Here is a 23,902-nt window from a genome sequence, read left to right on the forward strand (position 1 = left end):
TATAAGGAGGGTTTCGTTCCAGAAAAAATTAGGAGGAGGCTTCCGGGAGGAATCGTCGCCGCCATGAGGCGGAACTTGAGCAGAACCAATCTAGAGCTCCAGCAGGGTCGTCCTGCCGGGGAAACTTCCCTCCCGGAGAGGGAAATCATCGCCATCGTCATCACCAACACTCCTCTCATCGGAGGGGACTCATCACAATCAACATCTTCATCAGCACCATCTCATCTCCAAACCCTAGTTCATCTCTTGTAACCAATCTCCGTCTCGCGACTCCGATTGGTACTTGTAAGGTTGCTAGTAGTGTTAACTACTCTTTGTAGTTGATGCTAGTTGGATTACTCGGTGGAAGATTATATGTTCAGATCATTAATGCTATTCAATACCTCTCTGGTCATGAACATAATTATGATTTGTGAGTAGTCACTTTTGTTCTGAGGACATGGGATAAGTCTTGCTATAAGTAGTCATGTGAATTTGGCATTCGTTCGATATTTTGATGCGTTGTATGTTGTTTTTCCTCTAGTGGTGTTATGTGAACGTCGACTACATAACACTTCACCATTATTTGGGCCTAGAGGAAGGCATTGGGAAGTAATAAGTAGATGATGGGTTGCTAGAGTGACAGAAGCTTAAACCCTAGTTTATGCGTTGCTTCGTAAGGGGCTGATTTGGATCCACTAGTTTAATGCTATGGTTAGACTTTGTCTTAATTCTTCTTTCGTAGTTGCGGATGCTTGCGAGAGGGGTTAATCATAAGTGGGATGTTTGTCCAAGTAAGGGCAGCACCCAAGCACCGGTCCACCCACATATCAAACTATCAAAGTAGCGAACGTGAATCATATGAACATGATGAAAACTAGCTTGACAGAAATTCCCATGTGTCCTCGGGAGCGCTTTACCTCCTATAAGAGTTTGTCCAGGCTTGTCCCTTGCTACAAAAGGGATTGGGCCACTTTGCTGCACCTTATTTACTTGCTACTTGCTACGAATCATCTTACCACACAACTATCTGTTACCGATAATTTCAGTGCTTACAGAGAATACCTTGCTGAAAACCACTTGTCAGTTCCTTCTGCTCCTCGTTGGGTTCGACACTCGTACTTACCGAAAGGACTACGATAGATCCCCTACACTTGTGGGTCATCACTGGTCTTGTAAGACTTGACTTTGATATTGACATTGTCACGGGCCCGATGACGATATGGACATCTTGTCTTACGTATCGGCCTTGTGAGTTCGTCGTTCTTGCTGCGGGGGCGACTACACTGTGGGTGCTCGGACAACACTATGCCCATCAGTAGGCTTTGTTGGTGTCGTGTGGCGCGCTTGTGAGGGCCCAGTCTCTCCTGGCATGTCGCGGTTGGTGAAGTTTAGCAGGCTCTGGATGGTGGCCCACCAATCCTTCATCTTATCCGACACAGGAGGGAAGTCCTACAGCAGCTGGGCTTGCACCAAGGCTTGCTCCGCCATCTATGGCAAGGCGCGGCACGAAGCGTGGGTGGCACTCTTACTTCTAACGGGGTTAGAAGGACCCCTGTTCCGCCCCTGCGTCCGTAGCTTGTTTTTACGAGGAGGTTGCCGATGATCTTGGCCTTGCGTGTCTTGAGAGTGACGCAAAGGGTCCTTGTCCGCACGCCACCCGAGATCTTTGATGTACCTCGGGTGCTTGTCGTGTTCGTCCTGTGAAGGACGCGACAGGTGTTTCACCGGCACCGCCATCATGTTGTCATCCTTGGACTTCGCTAGGGCATCCTTGCTTGTTACGACAGCGGGGTCGTAGTTGCGGCTCATGGAACTCCGGGCGGTGTGGTGACTGCGCTCACTGGTGCGGTGAGAGCGGTGCTCACCTCCGTCTCCGTCGACCGTAGCTGCCAGCATGGGCAGCTTGGACGTGGATGCGGCGGTCATCGATGTTCCCTTGGCCTTCTTGGGCGCCATGGGCAACGATGAAGACGACGGTGAAGACGCGCAGAAATCTGGTGTCAGTTCACTCACGCGATTCCCCTGCCTCTCGCGTCAAAGATGTCGAGGTATGACAATCTACGGGACTGGCAAGGTCCCTTTGCGGTTGGACTGTGGGGATCAACATGCACAAAGAGCAGCACCAACCAACAACATGCAAAGGGTTTATACAGGTTCGAGCCACCCGAAGGTGTAATACCCTATGTCATGTGTGGTTGTGGATTATGAGTGTAGCCCTAGTTACAAGGAGTGCAGCTTGCTGGCAAGATGTTCAGAACTACGGCTACGCGTGCAAATGGGTAGGGTTTTGACCCTTGTAAATGTTGTGATGGGCCTCCTTCTATAGACTAAGGGCACCATAATGGCTTAAATGGTAATTACAAGAGGTAAATAGTTATGTCAACAATGGTCAAACTACTACCGTAGGCTACATTGTCGAATACCTAACCACGACGGATAAGTATAGGCGCATTAAATTCATCGTGAGGTGTCGTTTTTGTGCCATCTTCATGCAAGAACGGCCTCTCCTTCTGTGTCGCCCACCTAGCTACCTTTTATTCTTCTGTCACGCCATTAAGACGGGTGTCAATAAAGGTGGATTGATCACCCGGAGTTGCACGTACCCCGACTAGCTCTACCTAACTGCCTGCCCGCTCGACACCACATCGACAAATGACAACTAGCCTAATGAGGTTGAGCGGTGGCTCGGTAGTGGGGGCTTGCCAACACGAGCTTGTCGGGTCTTCACTTGCCCGTGTCTTGAGTGTGGGTTTGCCGGTTGAGAGGCTGTCATCGTCTGTGCACAAGTCAGGGTACTAATGGACCCATTCCTTACTACACCCCATCATCATGAACATACCTTGCTTCCCAGTGCATCCAAAGGTAGTAGTAAAGAAAATATTCAGAACACATGCATTTTATTTAAGACAAGGGGATACCGAAAATGAGTTGATTAATCACTATGGATTTTGAATCCATATTAGCCTCATAGTGTAGCATAAAATAAGCAATAAATACATTTTCTCTCGGTATGCTGAAGGTTTCATACTTTCAGTAAAGTTAACTTTCAAGAATGCTGGCATTGGTGTCCTCAGGCAAAAGAGCATTTGCAACCCCTGACTGACCTGTGCATATGTGTGATTTGAATCTGCAAGTTATATCTACTCCTGTAAATATTAGTGAGTGAACTCCATGTGTTATGTACGTAGCTACTCATATATTACATGAAAGCTAATCCAATTCCTGGAAGGCAAAGCATCAGCAGGTTCTCCTGCAACTCGGTTATCCTGATGTCTTCTACGGAAGCTGCTGATATCGATCCAAACTGCTGCAGACAACCGACAAAGTACAAATTTGAACATGCCATGCCATGCAGCATTATGCTCAGCTTGATCTTTGGCCCAGAAAAGTTGATCTTCGCTTTCAAAACTACATCAGCTGCTGGAGAAGGTGTCCACATGCTTTTAGTTGTCTACTCTGTCTTCTTGGAATGCTTTGTATATGAAATCTTTAAAGCGCCTGGAGTACTGTCTTGGATCTACCGCTGAAATGGATGTCGAGTCATATTGGAAAGATTTGTATGCATGCTCAATCTTTTTTCCTATATCGTAGTCTTGAAGTATGTCTATTATTCCAAAATACAATATAACGTCACAGTATTCTCGAGTTGGCTCTCCAATAACATCACTATCGTTCTTTCGGACTGTCAGTTCAGCTCTTGACAGCATATTTGCACCAAGTTTAATCTTAGACCACCTGTCCAACCAAATAATATCAATTATATTTATTGTAACAAGACCTAAAGACCATTAAAACACCTTCATCAGATAAATCTTCCAGGGGCCAGGACAATCCTAAACATAAGGTGATAGCCTAACCTGCTCTTTCATTAGATTTGACAAAATGTTTACTACTAGTACTCAAAAGTGTGAACTAAGCATGAGAATCCATGGGAAAGCTGGTGAATATGAAAACATGTACTACAAGATAGGAAGGTTCTAAAAAAAATGTTTAATAGCTAACAATGGGGACCATATGACTGGATTGGCACCCTTCACAATTTACACCATCAGAAACTATATGTGGTATATAGATTAACCTTAGAAATATCATTACCAAGAAATGGCACAATAGAAAATATTACTAAATGAACCTAAAATACTTTCTAGTCAGAAGAATGAACATCCTGGCTATTAAAACTAATGTCGTCATTTAAAATAGATGGGTACCTAAAACCTTTTCATGTCCAAATTTGTACCACAAAGCATATCAACTACCACATTATGAAGCCGAAACATGAATCATTTTAATGATGAACGGGCTAAAGAACTACATACTTACCAGCTACATGATTTACAAAGAGCAAGAGCAAATGAGCAATTATAACTGGGATTGTAGTATTAGGCAAGAGAACATAAGCTAGTGTCTCAATTACCTGTTTGGATCAGAAAGAAAGTGATTCCTGTCCCATCTTGAAACGCGGGGTGTGGCAGGTTTGTCACCAACGATGTCAATGGCACCTTTAACCAAAGTAAAGAATCAAGTCAGCATTTTGTATTTTCAGAAAGTGCCTTAAGTATCTCTCTCTCTCTCTCTCTCCCTCTCCCTCTCCCTCTCTCTCTCTCTCTCTCTCTCTCTCTCTCTCTCTCTCGCTCTCGCTCCCCCCTCTCCCTCTCCCTCTCCCTCCCCCTCCCCCTCTCCCTCTCCCTCTCTCTCTCTCTCTCTCTCTCTCTCACACACACACACACACACACACCTCTAAAATGTACGCCCACCAAGAGACTGTAATCCATAATCTTCTCCTGCTCCAGAAACTCACAGTCTTTGTCCACTTGCCTGCTTCAAAGTATTTAAGAACTAGATTAGTACATGGGGTTCAGATATCATTGGTTAGCTTTTGGTGCATAGGTCATTCAAAAACATGATACAAAAATTAGGAATAAGATGTTCGCACCTTCGGAACTCTTCAAACCATTGTTTTTGCAACCGAAAGATAAAATTAAGATCAAGATCTTTCAGAGTTGTATACTCATCAATCTCTGCCTGTGGCTTGTCAGTTGTCCGGCCAAGAGATGATCCTTTCAGATCAAATCGCCTATGAATAGTGTGATCGGAGCAGAACAGGTTCCCCATTATGACAAAACGAACCTGGGTGGTAGTACAGCATCAAGGAGACAATCAGGATGGATATTATGCTTGACAACGGCAGATTCATAAATAGGAGTAATTACAGCATCAGGACAGAATGAAAACAGTTATATACATGCTATTTTGGCATCTCACTCTTTCATCTAATACAACTAGTAAGATGCCCGTGCTACGTTACAGAACCACGTGAAATTAGACCGCAGTTATTAGAAAGATCAATCAAGACGTTCTAACCAACAACTGGTTATTTCTTTTCTTATCACGTGTATTAATGGACATTTCTACTAATGCTAATATACACATCATTATTCTACTTTGCAAGGTAGGCCAAAACACAAGCGATATGTTAATTTGTTGCATATCACATCATCATTTTTATGTATGTCCTATGTTCCTAATGTCGAAGTTTATAAACGTGTAGTACCATTGAATCAACATTTGAGATCTCCCTGCATGTTATTGTGTCTAAATTTCAAGCCTCCTCTCCGCCCTCATCCAGTCCTAGTTCATCCTCTTCTTTTGTGCATCCAACATGAGCTTGTACCTCTCCTCTTTCTTGTTCTCCCTTGTCGAAAAATGTCCGTCCATGTGGACGACATTTTAGTAGTCGCGACGTCGAGGGAGATCCTGGCCTTCTCCCACTTGTTTTCCATGAGTTGTCAGTTATCCTTTGGCACGGTAGCTCTTCCATTGCCGACGACAACCTCGTCGTCCTCATCGTCCAAGGCAATGGATTGGTGAAAGTTTGAGTGACGGCAACTCACATTCGTCGATCTTTGGCTTCTGCGTGAGCGGAAAGCTGTCCGAAATGGCCCAGCCGGCCGTCGCATCCTCCTTGTTGGTATAATCCAAACATGGCTACGTGTGACTAGTACTAAGTTGCTTGAGTTTGATTTAATTAGGAAGTGATTAGCGTTGTGGTGTAACTAGGTAAGTTTGAGTCGGTTTCCTAGTTCTATATGTGTGCTAGTTGTACGTTCTTTTGTGGTCTGATACAGGCTGTAGGTTTGGTAGGTTAAGTCCAAGTCAAGCAAGTTATGTGTCCGTGTACGTGTTGTGCTAGGTTATATTGAAGTCGGCTATGCTAGCCATGGTCAGGACGGTGCATATATATATGCACACATATGTTGCTATGTAACACCAGAAAAACGAGAAAAGCAATAAAGAGATATTTATGAGGCACGACACGTGCCTCTGGCCATCTTCGCATTGATGCGTTCGTGTGCGTGTGTTCTGGTCCCGGTGTTTGCGTGAGCGCCGGCGAGATATCGAGTGCTATAGCTAGTTCGTATACGTTGAGCCGAGTTGCGCGTACACGACTAGTCGAGCTGCAGGGTGATCGTGTGCTCGATCCTGAGGGAAAAAAGCCAACAATTGGTATCAGAGCAAGGTGTGGAAGCTTCGCCGTCAAGTTGTGTCACGGTGGAGTTGTTGTCACCGTCAAGTTGTGTCACGGACGACGGAAAATCGAAGAAGAGAATCATGTCGACTTCGAAGGCGAGTGGTGGTGGTGTGACCATCTAGTACCCCATGCTTGATGGTGACAATTATGGGGTGTGGGCCGCGAAGATGAAAATCTTCATGCGTGCGCGTGGAGTTTGGGCAGCGGTGGAAGGTGACGGCGCGGTCGAACAGACAAAGGACCAAGAGGCTTTCGCCGCCATAATCCAAGGTGTGTCTGATGTTGTTTTCATGTCCATATCGGAGAAAGAGACGGCAAAGGAAGCTTGGCAAGCGCTCAAGGAAATGCATGCTGGAGATGATCGTGTCAAGAAGGCACGTGTTAAAGCTCTAAGGAGGGAGTTCGAGAGGATGAGCATGAAGGCGTCAGAAGGGTTTGGTGAATTTGCATTAAAACTAACCTCCCTGGTTAATGAGATGCGAGCTCTCGGATCAAAGATGGAGGACATCACGGTTGTGGAGAAATTACTATGAGCCGTTCCAGACAAGTTTTTACCGATCGTTGGCACCATAGAGCAGTGGGGCGATGTGACGAAGATGTCGGTGATGGAGGTGATTGGGCGGCTAAAGACCTATGAATTGACGTTGCAAGGACGGGAACGCGACCAAGAAGAGGAGCAGTTAATGTTCTTGCGCAATAAAGAAAAAGAAAAGCAGAAGTACCGGAAGTTCGACAAATCTAAAGTTCGTTGCTACAATTGTCAGGACTATGGACACTATTCTTGAGAGTGTCCTAATCCGCGGAAGGAGGCAAAGAAGGAGCATGAGATTCCGCAACTAGCTAAAGTGGGCGTGGATGACGGCCCAGGGTTGCTTTGATGAAGAAGCTACGATAGATAACAAACAAAACAAGAGTCGTGTCTTTAGTTTTTTTTCCTTGTGTCTCAGTCGTTAGTGTGTCTTGGCGAGAAGACGAAGGCCAGCGTGAAGATGGATGCGCACCGGTTAAGTTGAGTTCCTACATGAGTGACTATGTGTTTAGTCTGCATGTAGCATGCTAAGATATGATGGCGTGGACTAGTAATCCAAACGATGTGTTGGTTCCGAGTCGATGAATCGAGTGTTTGGACTAAGGGGGTGAATGTTGGTATAATCCAAACATGGCTACGTGTGACTAGTACTAAGTTGCTTGAGTTTGATTTAATTAGAAAGTGATTAGCGTTGTGGTGTAACTACGTAAGTTTGAGTCGGTTTCCTAGTTCTATATGTGTGCTAGTTGTACGTTCTTTTGTGGTCTGATACAGGCTGTAGGTTTGGTAGGTTAAGTCCAAGTCAAGCAAGTTATGTGTCCGTGTACGTGTTGTGCTAGGTTATATTGAAGTCGGCTATGCTAGCCATGGTCAGGACGGTGCATATATATATGCACACATATGTTGCTATGTAACACCAGAAAAATGGGAAAAGCAACAAAGAGATATTTATGAGGCACGACACGTGCCTCTGGCCATCTTCGTATTGATGCGTTCGCGTGCGTGTGTTCTGGTCCCGGTGTTTGCGTGAGCGCCGGCGAGATATCGAGTGCTACAGCTAGTTCGTATACGTTGAGCCGAGTTGCGTGTGCACGACTAGTCGAGCTGCAGGGTGACCGTGTGCTCGATCCTGAGGGGAAAAAGCCAACAATTGGTATCAGAGCAAGGTGTGGAAGCTTCGTCGTCAAGTTGTGTCACGGTGGAGTTGTCGTCACCGTCAAGTTGTGTCACGGACGACGGAAAATCGAAGAAGAGAATCATGTCGACTTCGAAGGCGAGTGGTGGTGGTGTGACCATCCAGTACCCCATGCTTGATGGTGACAATTATGGGGTGTGGGCCGCGAAGATGAAAATCTTCATGCGTGCGCGTGGAGTTTGGGCAGCGGTGGAAGGTGACGGCGCGGTCGAACAGACAAAGGACCAAGAGGCTTTCGCCGCCATAATCCAAGGTGTGTCTGATGTTGTTTTCATGTCCATATCGTAGAAAGAGACGGCAAAGGAAGCTTGGCAAGCGCTCAAGGAGATGCATGCTCGAGATGATCGTGTCAAGAAGGCACGTGTTAAAACTCTAAGGAGGGAGTTCGAGAGGATGAGCATGAAGGCGTCAGAAGGGGTTGGTGAATTTGCACTAAAACTAACCTCCCTGGTTAATGAGATGCGAGCTCTCGGATCAAAGATGGAGGACATCACGGTTGTGGAGAAATTACTACGAGCCGTTCCAGATAAGTTTTTACCGATCGTTGGCACCATAGAGCAGTGGGGCGATGTGACGAAGATGTCGGTGATGGAGGTGATTGGGCGGCTAAAGACCTATGAATTGACGTTGCAAGGACGGGAACGCGACCAAGAAGAGGAGCAGTTAATGTTCTCGCCCAATAAAGAAAAAGATAAGCAGAAGTACTGGAAGTTCGACAAATCTAAAGTTCGGTGCTACAATTGGCAGGACTATGGACACTATTCTCGAGAGTGTACTAATCCGCGGAAGGAGGCAAAGAAGGAGCACGAGATTCCGCAACTAGCTAAAGTGGGCGTGGATGACGGCCCAGGGTTGCTTTGATGAAGAAGCTACGACAGATAAGAAACAAAAAAAGAGTCGTGTCTTTAATTTTTTTTCCTTGTGTCTGAGTCGTTAGTGTGTCTTGGCGAGAAGACGAAGGCCAGCGTGAAGATGGATGCGCACCGGTTAAGTTGAGTTCCTACATGAGTGACTATGTGTTTAGTCTGCATGTAGCACGCTAAGATATGATGGCGTGGACTAGTAATCCAAACGATGTGTTGATTCCGAGTCGATGAGTCGAGTGTTTGGAGTAAGGGGGTGAATGTTGGTATAATCCAAACATGGCTACGTGTGGCTAGTACTAAGTTGCTTGAGTTTTATTTAATTAGAAAGTGATTAGCGTTGTGGTGTAACTACGTAAGTTTGAGTCGGTTTCCTAGTTCTATATGTGTGCTAGCTGTACGTTCTTTTGTGGTCTGATACAGGCTGTAGGTTTGGTAGGTTAAGTCCAAGTCAAGCAAGTTATGTGTCCGTGTACGTGTTGTGCTAGGTTATATTGAAGTCGGCTATGCTAGCCATGGTCAAGACGGTGCATATATATATGCACACATATGTTGCTATGTAACACCAGAAAAACGAGAAAAGCAATAAAGAGATATTTACGAGGCACGACACGTGCCTCTGGCCATCTTCGTATTGCTGCGTTCGCGTGCATGTGTTCTGGTCCCGGTGTTTGCGTGAGCGCCGGCGAGATATCGAGTGCTACAGCTAGTTCGTATACGTTGAGCCGAGTTGCGCGTACACGACTAGTTGAGTTGCAGGGTGATCGTGTGCTCGATCCTGAGGGCAAAAAGCCAACACTCCTCCATCCCAAGATTGTCGAACGACATAATCCGCGTCGGCGCTTGGATGGATGGTGTGCGGGGAGTCGGGCGTGGCTGGGAGACATCTCCTTGACCATGTCTGCCCCTACCTGCAACGTCGCCTCTGCATCCCTCTCTCGCTGTCGGCGACGTTCTCCGGCTTGCAAGGCGAAGTGAAGGAAGGGACGCCGACGGACGAGGCAGACTGTGTCTCCGTTGCGACGGTCAGGGATGGGCTGGAAGACATCACGGCAGCGGATCGGGACCGGTGGTGAGGATGGGAGCAAGGGTGCCACATGGCGAGGGCTCGGACACAGGAAATGTTGGAGGGCGGCGGGAGGAGGAGGATGAGTTTGAAGATTTTGGGTCAATTTGGGGTGTGGTCGGGTTGTCTGGTCCGACGTGGCGGGCGTGCCCGGGCTCCCCCATATCCGCCTCATATTTGGGTTGGATATGGAGAGGTTACGTGTGTGACCCATCCGGTCGTGTCCTGAGAACGAGATATGCAGCTCCTATCGGGTTCGTTGACACGTCGACCGGTCTTGCTGGACTTGTTTTACCTTTTACGAAATATCTTGTGCATCGGGATTCCGATGATGCTTTGGGCTATCTCAGAGTTGAGGTCTAGTTTCGTGATCAAGGCTTTCTATGCAGCTTGTGGCAGTTTGTGATGGACTATTTGGAGCACTCGTGCAGGGTTAAATCTTTCGGAAAGTCGTGCCCGTTATGTTGCAAACTTGGAAACTTTGTTTAACATGCGGTTCTAGATAACTTAAAGTAAGCTTAATTAAAATATGCCAACTATGTGCGTAACCGTGACTGTCTCTTTCGTGAGCTCCTTCTCCGACTGAGGACACGGTGGGGTTATGTTCGACGTAAGTAGGTGTTCATGATCATTCATTTAATCATTATTAGTTCACACCCGTTATGCGTAGATCATCCCCTTTTAATCTTGTACTCGTAAGTTAGCCACCTCAGATAAATGCTTAGTCGCTTGCTGCAGCCTCACCACTTAACCATACCTCACCCATTAAGCTTTGCTCGTCTTGATACCTTTGGAAATGAGTTTGCTGAGTCCCTGTGGCACAGATTACTACAACAACAGTTGTAGGTACAGGTAAAGGGTTACTTTGACGTGAGCGCGATGATTTTTCTATTTGGAGTTTCTTCTTCTTCTTCTTCATCGATCTAGGATGGGTTCCAGGACGGCAGCCTGGGATAGCAAGGATGGACGTCGTTCTTTTATCGTTTGTTTTCGTTCGTAGTCGGACCCTGCTCTTCTACATGATGACAGTATATTGTTATATTGATGTGATCTTGATGTAGCTTGTGGCGAGTGTAAGCCAACTCCTTATACTCATCTTTTCAGTACATGTACTTGTAACGGTATTCATTCTTGCGAAACGACGAGATGCCTTTCTATCCCTGTCGAGGACCTCGCGCCAAAATAAGGATATGATCGCATCTTGGGCGTTACACTTGGCTAAAGGAAAACAACATAATATTGTACACACGACTAAAAAAAGAAGCAATTGTACACTCGCATGCATCCATCCACCGTGTCGTCACTCCTAGCGTATGCACACGTGCCTACGTATCGTGTATCCATCCACCACGCCATCCACGACGACGCAATACCCTCCTCTACTCCTAGCCATGCACTGCGACTGCACATCTCTAGCATATGTCCGGCCACACTGCCACACCGTTGTTGACGAGCGCATACACTGCCACGCCGTCGTTCACCAAGCGCACACACCGCGGTCGCCAAGTTCCCATGTTGCGCGTGGTCGGGTCTCCGCTGTCGGGCAATATGCCACGACGAGCGGTGACGCATCGGGCTGGGTCTGTGGCAGGTTTGGTCACGTGTGTGTGTATCCACACGTTCGAGCGCGTGGGCCGTTGCGTGTAGGCGAGATACGCGGAGGAGTGACCGTGTCGGGGCGCTGGACTCGGCCTGCAGCGACTGCGTGCGTGCGCGTCGGGTGCGTGGGCCTGGGAGCGCGGGACGTGGGGGGATGCGTGTGTCTTGTGTGCTGACCCGAGTTGTGGATCGTGCGTGCATTGGAGTCGGTCTGCAGCTTGCCACGTACGTAGCGTGGACGAGCTGCATGCAGTAGCCGGCCGTTGTTGTTCGTTGGAGCCCGGCCGTGGCTACGAGCGCTTCGTGGGCGCAGGCGAGGCGTGCGGATCAACGTGGGCCTCATGGAAGAGCTGCATGGCCCCATGCACGGGAGCGGCCAGGTCGTTGGGTGAGCGCATGTGCGCGTGGGTAGTTGGCTAAGTGGGTTGTGTGGGCTAGCTATCTAGGCTATATAACTGGTCATGTATCTGGTGTGTTGTTGAATTTGTGCTCAGGGAAATACAAGCGGCCGTTCGTGCGGCCGGCAACGTACGTGCGCCGGGCAAAAATCTTGATGTGTTCTCCTCGTTCTTCCTCCTTCTTTCTTCTACGTCCGTGCGAGAGAGAGCGAGAGCTCAGGTGCGGAGGAGAGCTAAGAGCTAGACACCAACATTTGGCATCAGAGCTTCGGTTCGGGAGCTCGTCGGCGGCAATGGCGATCGTGCCACACGGCGGAGGGGCGGGCGGATCGGTGTCAATGGCGATGTCGATGCTCACGCCGGACAACTACACGGTGTGGGCGATCAAGGCGCATGCGATCCTCGACGTCAACAATGTGTGGGAGGCGATGGAGCCGGGCGACGCGGCGGTGAACGCCAAGAAGTGCAAGACGGCGCGCGCGTTAATCCTCGAAGCGCTGCCGGAGGACGTGCTGCTGCAGGTGGGGACGAAGCTCACCGCTAGGGAGGTATGGGACTCCCTGAAGGTGAGGTTCGTCGGTGCCGATCAGGTGCGCGCGACAAGGCTGGCGACGCTGCGCGGGGAGTTTGATCGCCTGAAGATGGCGGACGGCGAGGCGCTGGACGCGTACGCCGGGAGGCTGGCAGGGATGACGGCGCGGTTCGCAAGCCTAGGGGAGACGCTGGGCGACGCGGCGCTCGTGAAGAAGCTGCTGGATACCGTCCCGGATCGGTTGTTCCCCGTCGTCGCCGACATCGAGCAGTTCTGCGACACGGCGACCATGGCATTCGATGAGGCGCTCGGGCGGCTGCGCGCCTTTGATGAGCGGGTTCGGCGCCGTGGACAAGACGGCGGCGAGCGTGGCGGCGATCAGCTGATGCTCACCATGGCGCAGTGGCGGGCACGGGAGCGGCAGCAGGGAGGAGTGCGCGACGACGACGACAGGCAGAGCGTGGCGACTGGGAGCGGCGGGAACAGGCGCGGGCGCTGCTACAAGTGCGACGAGCGCGGCCACTTCAAGCACGACTGCCCCCAGCTGCGGAGGGAGCCGGCAGCGGAGCGCGCGATGCTGGCGGACGTCGGCGTCGAGGACGGCGGCCTGCTCTAGGTCGTGGCTTAAGAGGTGAACTGTAGGGCAATAAGCCACGGCGAGCGGCGACGCGTCTGGCTCGGCCCGTGGCAGGTTTGGTTGCGTGTGTGTGTCTCCACGCGTTCGAGCGCGTGGGCCGTTGCAGGTAGGCGAGATACGTGGAGGAGTGACCGCGCTGGGCCCTGGACTCGGCCTGCGGCGACTGCGTGCGTGCGCGTCGGGTGCGCGGGACGCGGGGGGATGCGTGTGTCGTGTGTGCTGACCCGAGTTGTGGAGCGTGCGTGCATTGGAGTCGGTCTGCAGCTTGCCGCGTACGTAGCGTGGACGAGCTACATGCAGTAGCCGGCCGTTGCTGTTCGTTGGAGCCCGATCGCGGCTACGAGCGCTTCGTGGGCGCAGGCGAGGCGTGCGGATCGGCGTGGGCCTCGTGGAAGAGCTGCATGGCCATGCACGAGAGCGGCCAGGTCGTCGGGTGAGGGCGTGTGCGCGTGGGTAGTTGGCTAAATCGAATGTGTGGGCTAGCTAGCTAGGCTAGATAACTAAGAGCATCTCCAACAGCCGCGCTAAACTAGCGTCGCGCCGCAAATTAGGCCATTTTAACGCGCGCGCAACGCGGCGGGTGGCTCCAGCGGGCGCGCAAAAACGACGCGCGCGGCATATGCAGTTCAGCGCGCTGGCCGAAACGCAATCGCGCGCCGCTTATTTGTTGCGCCAGCTCCCGTGCGCTGGACTCTCGCGCGCTCGCTCTCCCTCTCCCACCCCCCATCCGGCCGCGCTTCCCCGTCCTATCCCCGCGCCGCCGCCGCCCGCGCCCCCCGACGACCGTTCAGGCGCTTCCCCGGCCTATCCCCGCGCCGCCGCCGCCGCCCGAGCCCCCCGGCGACCGTTCAGGCGCTTCCCTGGCCTATCCCCGCCGCCGCAGCCGCCCGTGCCCCCCGGCGACCGTTCAGGCGCTTCCCCGGCCTATCCCCGCGCCGCCACGCTTCCGCCCCGCCCCCTCATAGTCCCGCCGGCCGTCGCGCGCGTCCGTCGCCCGAGGAACAGCGTCCGAGCGCTCGCTGTCGCGCCGCGCCCGCAAGGTGTTCGACAAAACGCCTACAAGGTATGTATTGCTCAAACTTCATGAATTTGGTGCATGTTTTGAATTGTAGTTTTTATAGTATAGTATTGAACATTGTAGATGAGTTCGTCGTATGATTCTTCCGAAGAAGAATTTGATATGGAAGAGGAGGAGGATCTTGCAATGATCCTAGCTATGCATATCAATAAAAAACCGAAGCACGGTGGTTCGGTTATGGGTCGGGAGAAAATTTGGAGAGATAGGATTGATGCCCATAACAGATTGATGAAGAACTATTTCGTGGAGAATCCCACATACCCGGAGTCGTATTTTCGTCGCCGGTTTAGGATGAGCACCGACTTGTTCAGGCGCATTGCAGAGAAACTAGCGAGCCATGACCGGTTTTTCCAGCAAAGGAGGAATGTCGTCGGAGAGCTCGGGCATAGCACCTTTCTGAAGGTGACAGCCGCTTTGCGTATGTTGGCATACAGTATCCCGGCTGATCTAGTTGATGATCACTTGGCTATGGGTGAGAGCCAAGCCATCATGTGTGTCAAGCGCTTTGTAGTGGGAATTGTGCAAGTGTTTGGCGAGGAGTATTTGAGATCTCCCACTGTTGAAGACGTCGCAAGGCTATTGGCGATGAACAAAGCTCGCGGCTTTCCTGGCATGCTTGGCTCAATAGATTGCATGCATTGGAGTTGGAAGAATTGTCCAAAGGCATGGCATGGGCAATTCCACGGCCAAAAAAGGGTTCCACTATAATCCTTGAAGCGGTGGCCGATCAGGAGACTTGGATTTGGCATGCATTCTTTGGAATGACTGGATCTTTGAATGACATCAATGTTGTCAACCGGTCACCACTGATGAATAAGATTGCAGATGGTGAGTTGCCCCCGGTGCAGTTTGTAGCAAATGGCCGTACGTACAACTATGGCTATTATCTAGCGGATGGCATCTATCCAAAGTGGCAAACCTTCGTGAAGCCGTTGAAAAAGTCGAAAGGTAAGAAAAATCTTGATTTCCACAATGCTCAGGCGGCGGCTAGAAAAGATGTGGAGAGAGCATTTGGGATTTTGCAAGCCCAATTTGCTATTGTGAGAGGACCAGCTAGATTTTGGGATCAAAAAATGCTTTGGTACATCATGCACGCTTGTGTGATCATGCACAACATGATCATCAAGAATGAGCGTGGCCAAAATTTAGACTACTCACAGTATGAGCTCTTGGGACATCCCGTGCGAGTGCGACGGAGGGCTGAAAGGGTAGCCCGTTTTGTTACCTCCTATCATGCCATTCGGCGTCCCGCAACGCACAATAAACTTCAGAAGGACTAATTGAAGAGTGGTGGGCATGACATGAACGAGAAAGAGCATGATTTTTGCATTCGACATTGTATTGTTCATGAACTATTGGTTGTGTTTATTGCATTATTTGTTGTACTGAACGATAAACTATTTGTTTGAGTTGTAATGACTATTTATTGTTGATTTATTTTGTTTGTTTGATCATTTTTGCTCCTATTTTTTGAAATGTATATATGGTTTGTGCGTGTTGCGCGTGCTGTATTTTTGGGTGTTACTGGAGCGGCGCGTGCTGCATTATAGCGCGGCTGTTGGAGCCAGCGCCGGCGGCCGCGCTAAACCAGCCGAAGCGCGTGCGGCACGAAGCGCGGGTGTTGAAGATGCTCTAATCATGTATCCCGTGTGTTATGGAGTTCGTGCTCAGAAAAATGCAAGCGGCCGTTCGTGCAGCCGGCGGATTGCGTGCGCGGGGCAAAAATCTTGCTGAGCTAGGGCTAGACACCAACATCCGCGCCATCAACTCCACCGTGGTTCTTCTCCTTCTCCACGACCATGTCCACAAGCACGCCTGTCGGACGCTCCCGTGCTCCACCTCGATGGCCACGTTCCTCCGGTCACGGCCACTGCCTCATCCTGGGCCTACCTAGTATTGACCAGCGCCATCGGGGCCCGCAAGATAGCCTGGACCAGAGAGTTGGTCGGTCCGAGCCTCGTATTGGGACTCATCGTAGCATCGAGCTCAGCACCGGTCTCACTCGTCATCGGCGAGCTTTTGGCTTGTCGATCCAATTCCAACTCGTGCCCAACCTGACTTGTGGAGTTGTTGTAGGGAAGCAGCCGTCCCTTGCTGTCCAGCGAAGGAAATTACCAGCACCGAAGGTCACTAATTAAGTAAAAGGAAAGCACCAGCACCAAAATTCATCATGGACGAAACGCAAAGCAAGGAGTAGGAGCATAATCACCAGGTTCTCACCGCAACACGCAGGACCGCGTTGGCTTTGTGGGCACCGTGGCTCCGTGTACTCGCCTCGCCTTGGTGAAGGATGGCGATTGGGGAAGAGCGACGGTGCCGATAAAAATAATAGGGAAATGTCTGGTGGAGATTGTTATTATTTTAATTCATAAATTCCATAGATAGTAGCAGAAGCGTGAGTGAACTCACTACAAACTCAAATCTTTATAAGTAGGAAAGATACGTCTGTTGGCTTCGAAATAATTGGGTCTCACTCCCGTGTTGTTCGTGGGCGACACCGGGACGTCCCAGAAGCAACCGCCGGTCTCCGCTCCTCCGCAACTCCTCCTCGCCGGTGCCTCTGGCGAGCGCGGTGGCGGTGGGGCCTGCTCCTTTAGATCTTGTGATGCATGCGTGTGGCTCGAGTACACAACGACGCTGCGAGTTTGCGGCGGCCGGGGCGGGCTGATTCTTTGGCTGTCTTGCTGCCATGGCCGGCGTTGATGATGTGGCGGTTTGACCCTAGCGATCTTTGTCCGCCATGTCGTCTAATGTCGGACGTCAACCTCTTCGATTTGGCCGCTGACGAGTTCCGGTCTTCACACTCATAGATCTATACGGATTGGCATATGTCGCCCCTGAATATCTAGATCGGAAAGGCTCCGGTCGCGCGCGCTCATATTATCAGCCAACACGGCTTCAAAATGGGGCGGCGCGAAGCCTCGCTTTCTTATCGGAGCCATGGGACATGTCTAAGTCAAGATTTCCATGGCAGTGATAGAGGTCAAGAAAGTCATGGTGGTTGTGATTGGAGGTCTTGAAGCGTTGGCAGAAAGGTGTAGTGGATGCAATGAAAACTGTGTGCTAGGTGTTTTGGTGACTTGCAACGGTGGCCGGGGGCGGCATTACTGGAGGTCGGAAATTTTGGTGGTGCTCCTCGAGTAGCGAGTCTTGTGGTGGGCCTTGAGAAACACGAAGTCCCAATAAAGTACATTACCCTCATCAAGGATATGTATGATAATGTTGTGACAAGTGTTCGAACAAGTGATGGCGACACCGATGACTTTCCGATTAGAATAGGTCTACACTAAGGGTCAGCTTTGAGCCCTTATCTTTTTGATTTGGTGATGGATGAGGTCACAAGGGATATACAAGGAGATATCCCATGGTGTATGCTCTTTGCGGATGATGTGGTGCTAGTCGATGATAGCCGAACGGGGGTTAATAGAAAGTTAGAGTTATGGAGGCGGACTCTAGAATCGAAAGGTTTTAGGCTTAGTAAAACTAAAACTGAATACATGAGGTGCAGTTTTAGTGCTACTAGGCACGAGGATGGAGAGGTTAGCCTTGGTGGGCAGGTGGTACCGGAGAGAGACATGTTTCGATATTTGGGGTCCATGTTGCAGAAGGATGGCGATATCGATGAAGACGTGGGCCACCGAATCAAGGCTGAGTGAATGAAGTGGCGCCAAGCTTCTGGCGTACTCTGTGACAAGACAGTGCCACAAAAGCTAAAAGACAGGTTTTATAGGACAGCTATCCGACCTGCGATGTTGTATGGTGCGGAGTGTTGGCCAACCAAGCGACGACATATCCAACGGTTAGGTGTAGCAGAGATGCGCATGTTGAGATGGATATGTGGCCACACAAGTAAGGATCGGGTACGGAATGACGGTATACGAGAGAGACTTGGGGTAGCACCGATTGAAGAGAAGCTGGTCCAGCATCGTCTCAGATGGTTTGGACATATTCAACGGAGGCCACCGAAAGCGCCGGTGCATAGCGGACGGATAAAGCGTGCTGAGAATGTTAAGAGGGCTCGTGGTAGACCAAACTTGACATGGGAGGAGTCCGTTAAGAGAGACCTGAAGGTTTGGAATATCGATAAAAACTTAGCCATGAACAGGGGTGCGTGGAAGTTAGCTATCCACGTTCCAGAGCCATGACTTGGCTTCGAGATCTTATGTGTTTCAACTCTAGCCTACCCCAACTTGTTTGGGACTGAAAGGCTTGGTTGTTGTTTGTTGTTGTCCTCGAGTAGCGAGTCTTGATTCCCAAGTTGAAAGCCCAAGGACTGGCCCTTATTGGTTGTATCTGAGAATGGTCTTGTTGAAGGCATTAATTTTTGGATGAACTAGGACCCTCTCGAGGGTAAACACTCAAGATCTTCGATAGGGCAACGACAATGCTTGTGCATTGTTTCCTTTTTGGAGGTGTTGCTTTTGTAGAATCTTTTTTGTATACTGGGTGTTATCTTTGGTGCTGGTTAGAGTGTTGTTGCTAGTGACTGATCACCATGGCGAGGCGTTTCTCTTCTATTCTTTTATGTTTCTCTTCTGTTCTTTTATTTTACTGTGTGTATCATTGATGTCTTTAGACATCTTGTTGGTATAGAGGCCAGGTGTAATTGATATCTTCGCGATATTAACATATTTCCTTTTTCGAAAAAAATTGTTTGTGTTCGTGCAAAACAAAAAGTATATACTTTCTAACCTTCTTTTGGTTTGCTCCAGCCAACTTTACACAGTGTAGACCAAAGAACTTTGCCACTAGGGTATTCTCAAATGCACGGACATGATTGTAATAAGCATGAAGCATCTTCAGAAGCATCTGTATGGTAACAAATAATCCATAGATTCAGAACAAAATTTATATACATCTATGAAGCTTCGAAACATTTAGACGAAGATAGAAAAGGAGGACAAACCTTTACTTCAGATTTCTTCATTGTCTTTATCATATATCGGTCGTCATTTGTCAAGTAAAAGAAGCTTCCACTCTTACCAGGGGATGAGAGCTCACGTAGAGCATCATCTCCACAGAGAGAAAGCATATAGTCAGCTGGATCGACCTTGAACAGCTTGCGCAATGTCCTGTGAATTAGTGCAGAACAAATATGTGTGCATGTGTTGATGAGTACAATACCATAATATGGTTATAAGATAGGATAGATCTTTATCTTGGGAGTGATGACCAACCGGAACACCTTTGGGCAGTAATCTTTCCATTTGAAATCGCTAGAATTGTGTGGAGGGGTATATTTCGAGCCTTCTGGGGGAAATTTTGTCCATACTTTTTCCTTTGGGTCAAATGCTGATGATTTCAGATCTAATATAACCTGACCTTGCCTTCCTACTGCATGCCTATGCCCAAGATAGCATATTCAGATATTAAGAAATTGTAATGTATAAGTTCAGAAAGACATAACAAATCTTATGAAATAAATTTGATCTCCTAAATAAGAAGTTGGAATTTATCAAGTTTATACTACAAAAATTACATTAAAAAACTTGAAAATAAAAAATAAACCCTGATGTCTGTAAGTAAATTGGGTACAACAACAACAACAAAGCCTTTAGTTCAAACAAGTTGGGATAGGCTAGAGGTGAAACCCATAAGATATCGCTACCAACTCATGGTTCTCGCACATGGATAGCAAGCTTCCATACATCCGTGTCCACGCTAGTTATCTGGTGATTCTTCAGTCCTTCAAATTTCTCTTTACGGACCCCTCCCATGTCAGATTCGGTCTACCGCGACCTCTTCTGACATTATCAGCACGCTTTAGCCGTCCGCTATGCACTAGAGCTTCTAGAGGCCTACGCTGAATATGCCCAAACCATCCCAGAAGATGTTGGACAAGCTTCTCATGAAACGGCGCTACCCCAACTCTATCTTGTATATCATCATTTCGGACTCGGTCCTTCCTTGTGTGGCTACACATCCATCTCAACATGCGCATCTCCGTCACACCTAACTGCTGCACATGTCGCCTTTTAGTCGGCCAACACTCAGCACCATACAACATTACGGGTCAAACAGTCGTCCTATAGAATTTTTCTTTTAGCTTTTGTGGCACCCTCTTGTCATAGAGAATGCCAGAAGCTTGGCGCCACTTCATCCATCGACTTTAATTCGATGGTTCTCATATTCATCGATATCCCCATCCTTCTGCAGCATTGACCCCAAATAACGAAAGGTGTCATTCTGAGGCACCATCTACCCATCTAGTCTAACCTCCTCTTGCTCCTCGTGTCTAGTAGTACTGGAACCGCACTTCATGTACTCGGTTTTAGTTTTATTAAGTCTAAAACCTTTCGATTCTAAGGTTTGTCTCCATAGCTCCACCTTTCTATTGACCCCGTCCGACTATCATCGACTAGCACCACGTCGTCCGCAAAGATCATACATCATGGGATATCTCCTTGTATATCCCTTGTGACCTCATCCATCACCAAGGCAAAAAGATATGAGCTCAAAGTCGACCCCTGGTGCAGTCCTATTTTAATCAGGAAGTCATCAGTCGCTATCACTTGTTTGAACACTTGTCACAACATTATCGTATATGTACTTGCTGAGGGTAATCTACTTTGCCGGGACTTTGTGTTTCTCCAAGACCCACCGCATGACATTCCGCAGTATCTTATCATAGGCCTTCTCCAAGTCAATGAACACCATATACAGATCCTTCTTTAGCTCCCTGTATCTCTTCATAAGTTGTGGTACCAAGAAAATGGCTTCCATGGTCGACCTCCAGGCATGAAACCAAACTGACTTTTGGTCAAGTAAATTGGGTAACGTAAAAAAATATGCATGCTACTGTGTCTGGCTTAACAGCTCCTGGTGTAACAAGTACCATTTTCTGATCTATTTGATACTCGCCAATTAAAAGGAGTCATTTTCAAATGTACATGGTCCATTTTTTTTGTGGACACCAAGTTTGTAATTGTTCATTGATAATCCTTATAAGCATCATTTTTCGCTGAAGAACTAAGAAAAGTTGAGTTTTATATCTTCAAAAAGTGCAAGCCTTCTTGGGTTTATGAAATGTAATTTTGTTTCTGATTTTTTGTTATTGATATCTGTTCGATATTTTGTGCTCCCAATGTATGGCAAAGGAAAAAAAATAGGTGTATATTATTTGCTAAGAACATTACAATGTGCATGTATGTGCTTCAGTTCTCTCCAATAGAATGAAACATTCTTGGTGTTCATGTTTAGCAACAGCATGATAAACAGTTAAACAACAAATCTCAATGTAAATCTTCTCACAATCACTACTTAAGTGATCTAAATGCTCTTATATTTCTTTAGGGAGGGAGTACTAGAAATTTTGAATCTCCACACCTCCACTAGTTTCTGAAATTCACAGGAAGATCAAGAATTCAAGGTGTACTAATCAAGTGAAAGAAATGCACCTGATGCCGAGCTGCAGGTTGAGCATGAGCTCGTAGTTCTTGTGCCCCTTGGCAATGGTCTCCCCCTGCCGCTTCGACACCCGCTGCGGTGCACCCTTGGCTACTTGTGGCGCCGGCGCCAGCGAAGGGAGCGGCATCAGCCCCCTACCCTCCCTCATACTGTTACGACGCTTCCAGTCGTCAGCAAGCTCGCACTTGACGTCTCCATCTGAACCCCAATTACTCCCACCCGAAAGATTGCTCCGGCCCGACGACGAGCTCCCGCGCCCACTGACCGACCGCGCCAGCCACTTTAGAGACCTCAGCGACGGTAGCGCCGACTGGCTTTCCGTGCCAGAGCGCACACATTCCGGCAGCTCCCTCGCGAACACCTCCCTCGGGTCGCGTGTCCTCGTCTCCCCTGCCGCCCCGGGGGATGGGTAGTACACGCCCTTCTGGTGGAGGGCACCACCAGGCGCCTCCCGGCCCCAGAACCCGACGAACAGGCTGCCGTCCGACCACCGGAACGTGCCCTGTCCTCGCGGGCGGCCGCCCTCCCAGCCGCCATCGTAGCGGTTGCCGTTGGCCCAGACCAGGGCGCCGCGGCCGTGGATGAGCCCGGCGCGCCAGCCGCCGGCGTACTCCGTGCCATCGCGCCAGGTGTAGCGGCCACATCCGTCCGGAAGCCCTGCCCGCCACTCGCCGTCGTAGCAGTCGCCATTGGCGTATCGCTTCTCGCCGGCGCCGTGCTCGAGGTTCTTGGCCCACGCGCCGCGGTAGGTGTCCCCCGCGGCGCCCACGTAGGTTCCAGCGCCGTGCATGAACCCGTCCAAGAACTCGCCCTCGTAGGTGGCGCCCGACGGCCAAGAGAACCTACCGCGTCCGGTGGCCTTGCCTCGGCGCCACTCGCCCTCGTACATGCAGCCATCCGCCCACAGGTACTTCCCGTCGCCGTGTGGCACGCCCCCGCGCCACTGGCCCAGGTAGAGATCTCCGTTGGAGAGCGCCCTCTCCGAGCGCTGCTGGTCCTGCGGCTCGCTGGTGTCCGAACTGCTGCACGAGGGCTCCGCGTCGGGGTCTTCGCCGGGGGGCCGCATCGGTGACACGCGGCACGCGCACGGTCGTCTCCCGCGCCCTGGCCGGGCGCGCTCGTGCATTGGTCGTCTCGCTGCGCTGGTTCAAGGGCTCCCGGCTCCGGCGTGGATCGTGCAAGGACCTAGCAGCGCCGGCGGCCGCGCGCGCGCGCGCCGCGGCGGCATTGCCGAAGGAGTCGGTGGGAGGAGAGAGAAGGTGGCCGAAGAGAAAATTTTAGACCGTCTAAAGCGGAGGGGGTCGTGAGAGGGAGTGGAGGAGCAGAGAGACGTCAGGTGGGACGTGCAAAGAGGTGGACGCGTTTTTTTTCTTTCAGTCGGGTTGATTCCGTACTCCGTAGGGCATATCGAAGAACGTTTTGGATTTTTGCCTAATCTTTTCTTAATCTCTTCTCCTAATCTTTACCTTTACCTCTCTCCCTAATCTCTCCCTAATAATAAAGCAAATAGGGTTTCTGGTCGTCCATCATGGCAGTTTTGTAAAAACACCCCTCTGTTTTTTCGTAATCAACCCGTGGTCCTTCATTAAGTGGAAAAAACTTTTCGTTTTTTCATAAAAGCCCCTGTCCTCCACCGGTCCAGGGTGGGGTGGATGGGGACGGTCCGGTCCCGATCTGGCTGAGGAGGAGGCCGGTCCGTCGACGGCGGCCCCGGCGCCGGCAAGCGTCGCGGCGGTGGTCAGAGGTGGAGGCGAGGACGAGGGGAGCGTGGGGCCCGGCGACGGCAACCCGCCCATCTTCCTCCCCCGCCAGCCCCCCGGCCAGATCCTCCCGGATCCGACCGAGCCCCGCCGTCGTCGCCATCGACGGGCCATCCCGCTCGACCTGAAGCAGCGCCGCCGCCTGTCCTTGCCCGCCTCTGCACGAGGACGATGCTCGTCCCGCTCGCTCGCAGCACTCCTTGGGCCGCCGCCCCAGCCGGCCTGGCATCAAGCCAACGCCCTTCCCGATCCGCATTTTCTGCTGCTCCGTCACCGCCCACCCGTGGCACGAGCTTGAGATCAGCTCCGACTACACCACCATCTTCA

General features: G+C 50.1%; 1 protein-coding gene and 1 pseudogene across 2 annotated transcripts; one reads left to right on the top strand and one right to left on the bottom strand.

Moving 5' to 3' along the window:
- Positions 1 to 2,897: 2,897 nt before the first annotated feature.
- Positions 2,898 to 22,965, bottom strand: LOC123448619 (phosphatidylinositol 4-phosphate 5-kinase 6-like). 2 transcript variants are annotated; one of them, XM_045125574.1, is made up of 8 exons: positions 21,806 to 22,965; positions 19,586 to 19,750; positions 19,315 to 19,480; positions 19,101 to 19,217; positions 4,916 to 5,109; positions 4,718 to 4,797; positions 4,397 to 4,481; positions 2,898 to 3,717 (listed from the first exon to the last, which is right to left on the bottom strand). In XM_045125574.1, exons 1-8 carry the CDS (start codon positions 22,939 to 22,941, stop codon positions 3,426 to 3,428), a joined length of 2,235 nt encoding a protein of 744 aa, XP_044981509.1. In that variant the 5' UTR covers positions 22,942 to 22,965; the 3' UTR covers positions 2,898 to 3,425. The 2 variants fall into 2 exon arrangements, with proteins under 2 accessions (XP_044981509.1, XP_044981508.1); XM_045125573.1 differs by having other exon boundaries at positions 4,718 to 4,800.
- LOC123448620 lies at positions 12,712 to 13,309 on the top strand (annotated as a pseudogene).
- Positions 22,966 to 23,902: the final 937 nt, after the last annotated feature.

The sequence above is a fragment of the Hordeum vulgare genome, chromosome 4H (genome assembly GCF_904849725.1).
Source record: "Hordeum vulgare subsp. vulgare chromosome 4H, MorexV3_pseudomolecules_assembly, whole genome shotgun sequence".
Lineage (NCBI taxonomy): Eukaryota > Viridiplantae > Streptophyta > Magnoliopsida > Poales > Poaceae > Hordeum > Hordeum vulgare.

Excerpts from the sequence above, each read along its gene's own strand:
- LOC123448619 (XM_045125573.1), bottom strand. The coding sequence starts at position 22,941 with ATGCACGAGCGCGCCCGGCCAGGGCGCGGGAGACGACCGTGCGCGTGC. Across the intron at positions 19,481-19,585 it reads TACTGCCCAAAGGTGTTCCG|GACATTGCGCAAGCTGTTCA; the intron begins GTTGGTCATCAC and ends ACTAATTCACAG. Across the intron at positions 3,718-4,396 it reads TTTCTTTCTGATCCAAACAG|GTGGTCTAAGATTAAACTTG; the intron begins GTAATTGAGACA and ends TTGGTTGGACAG.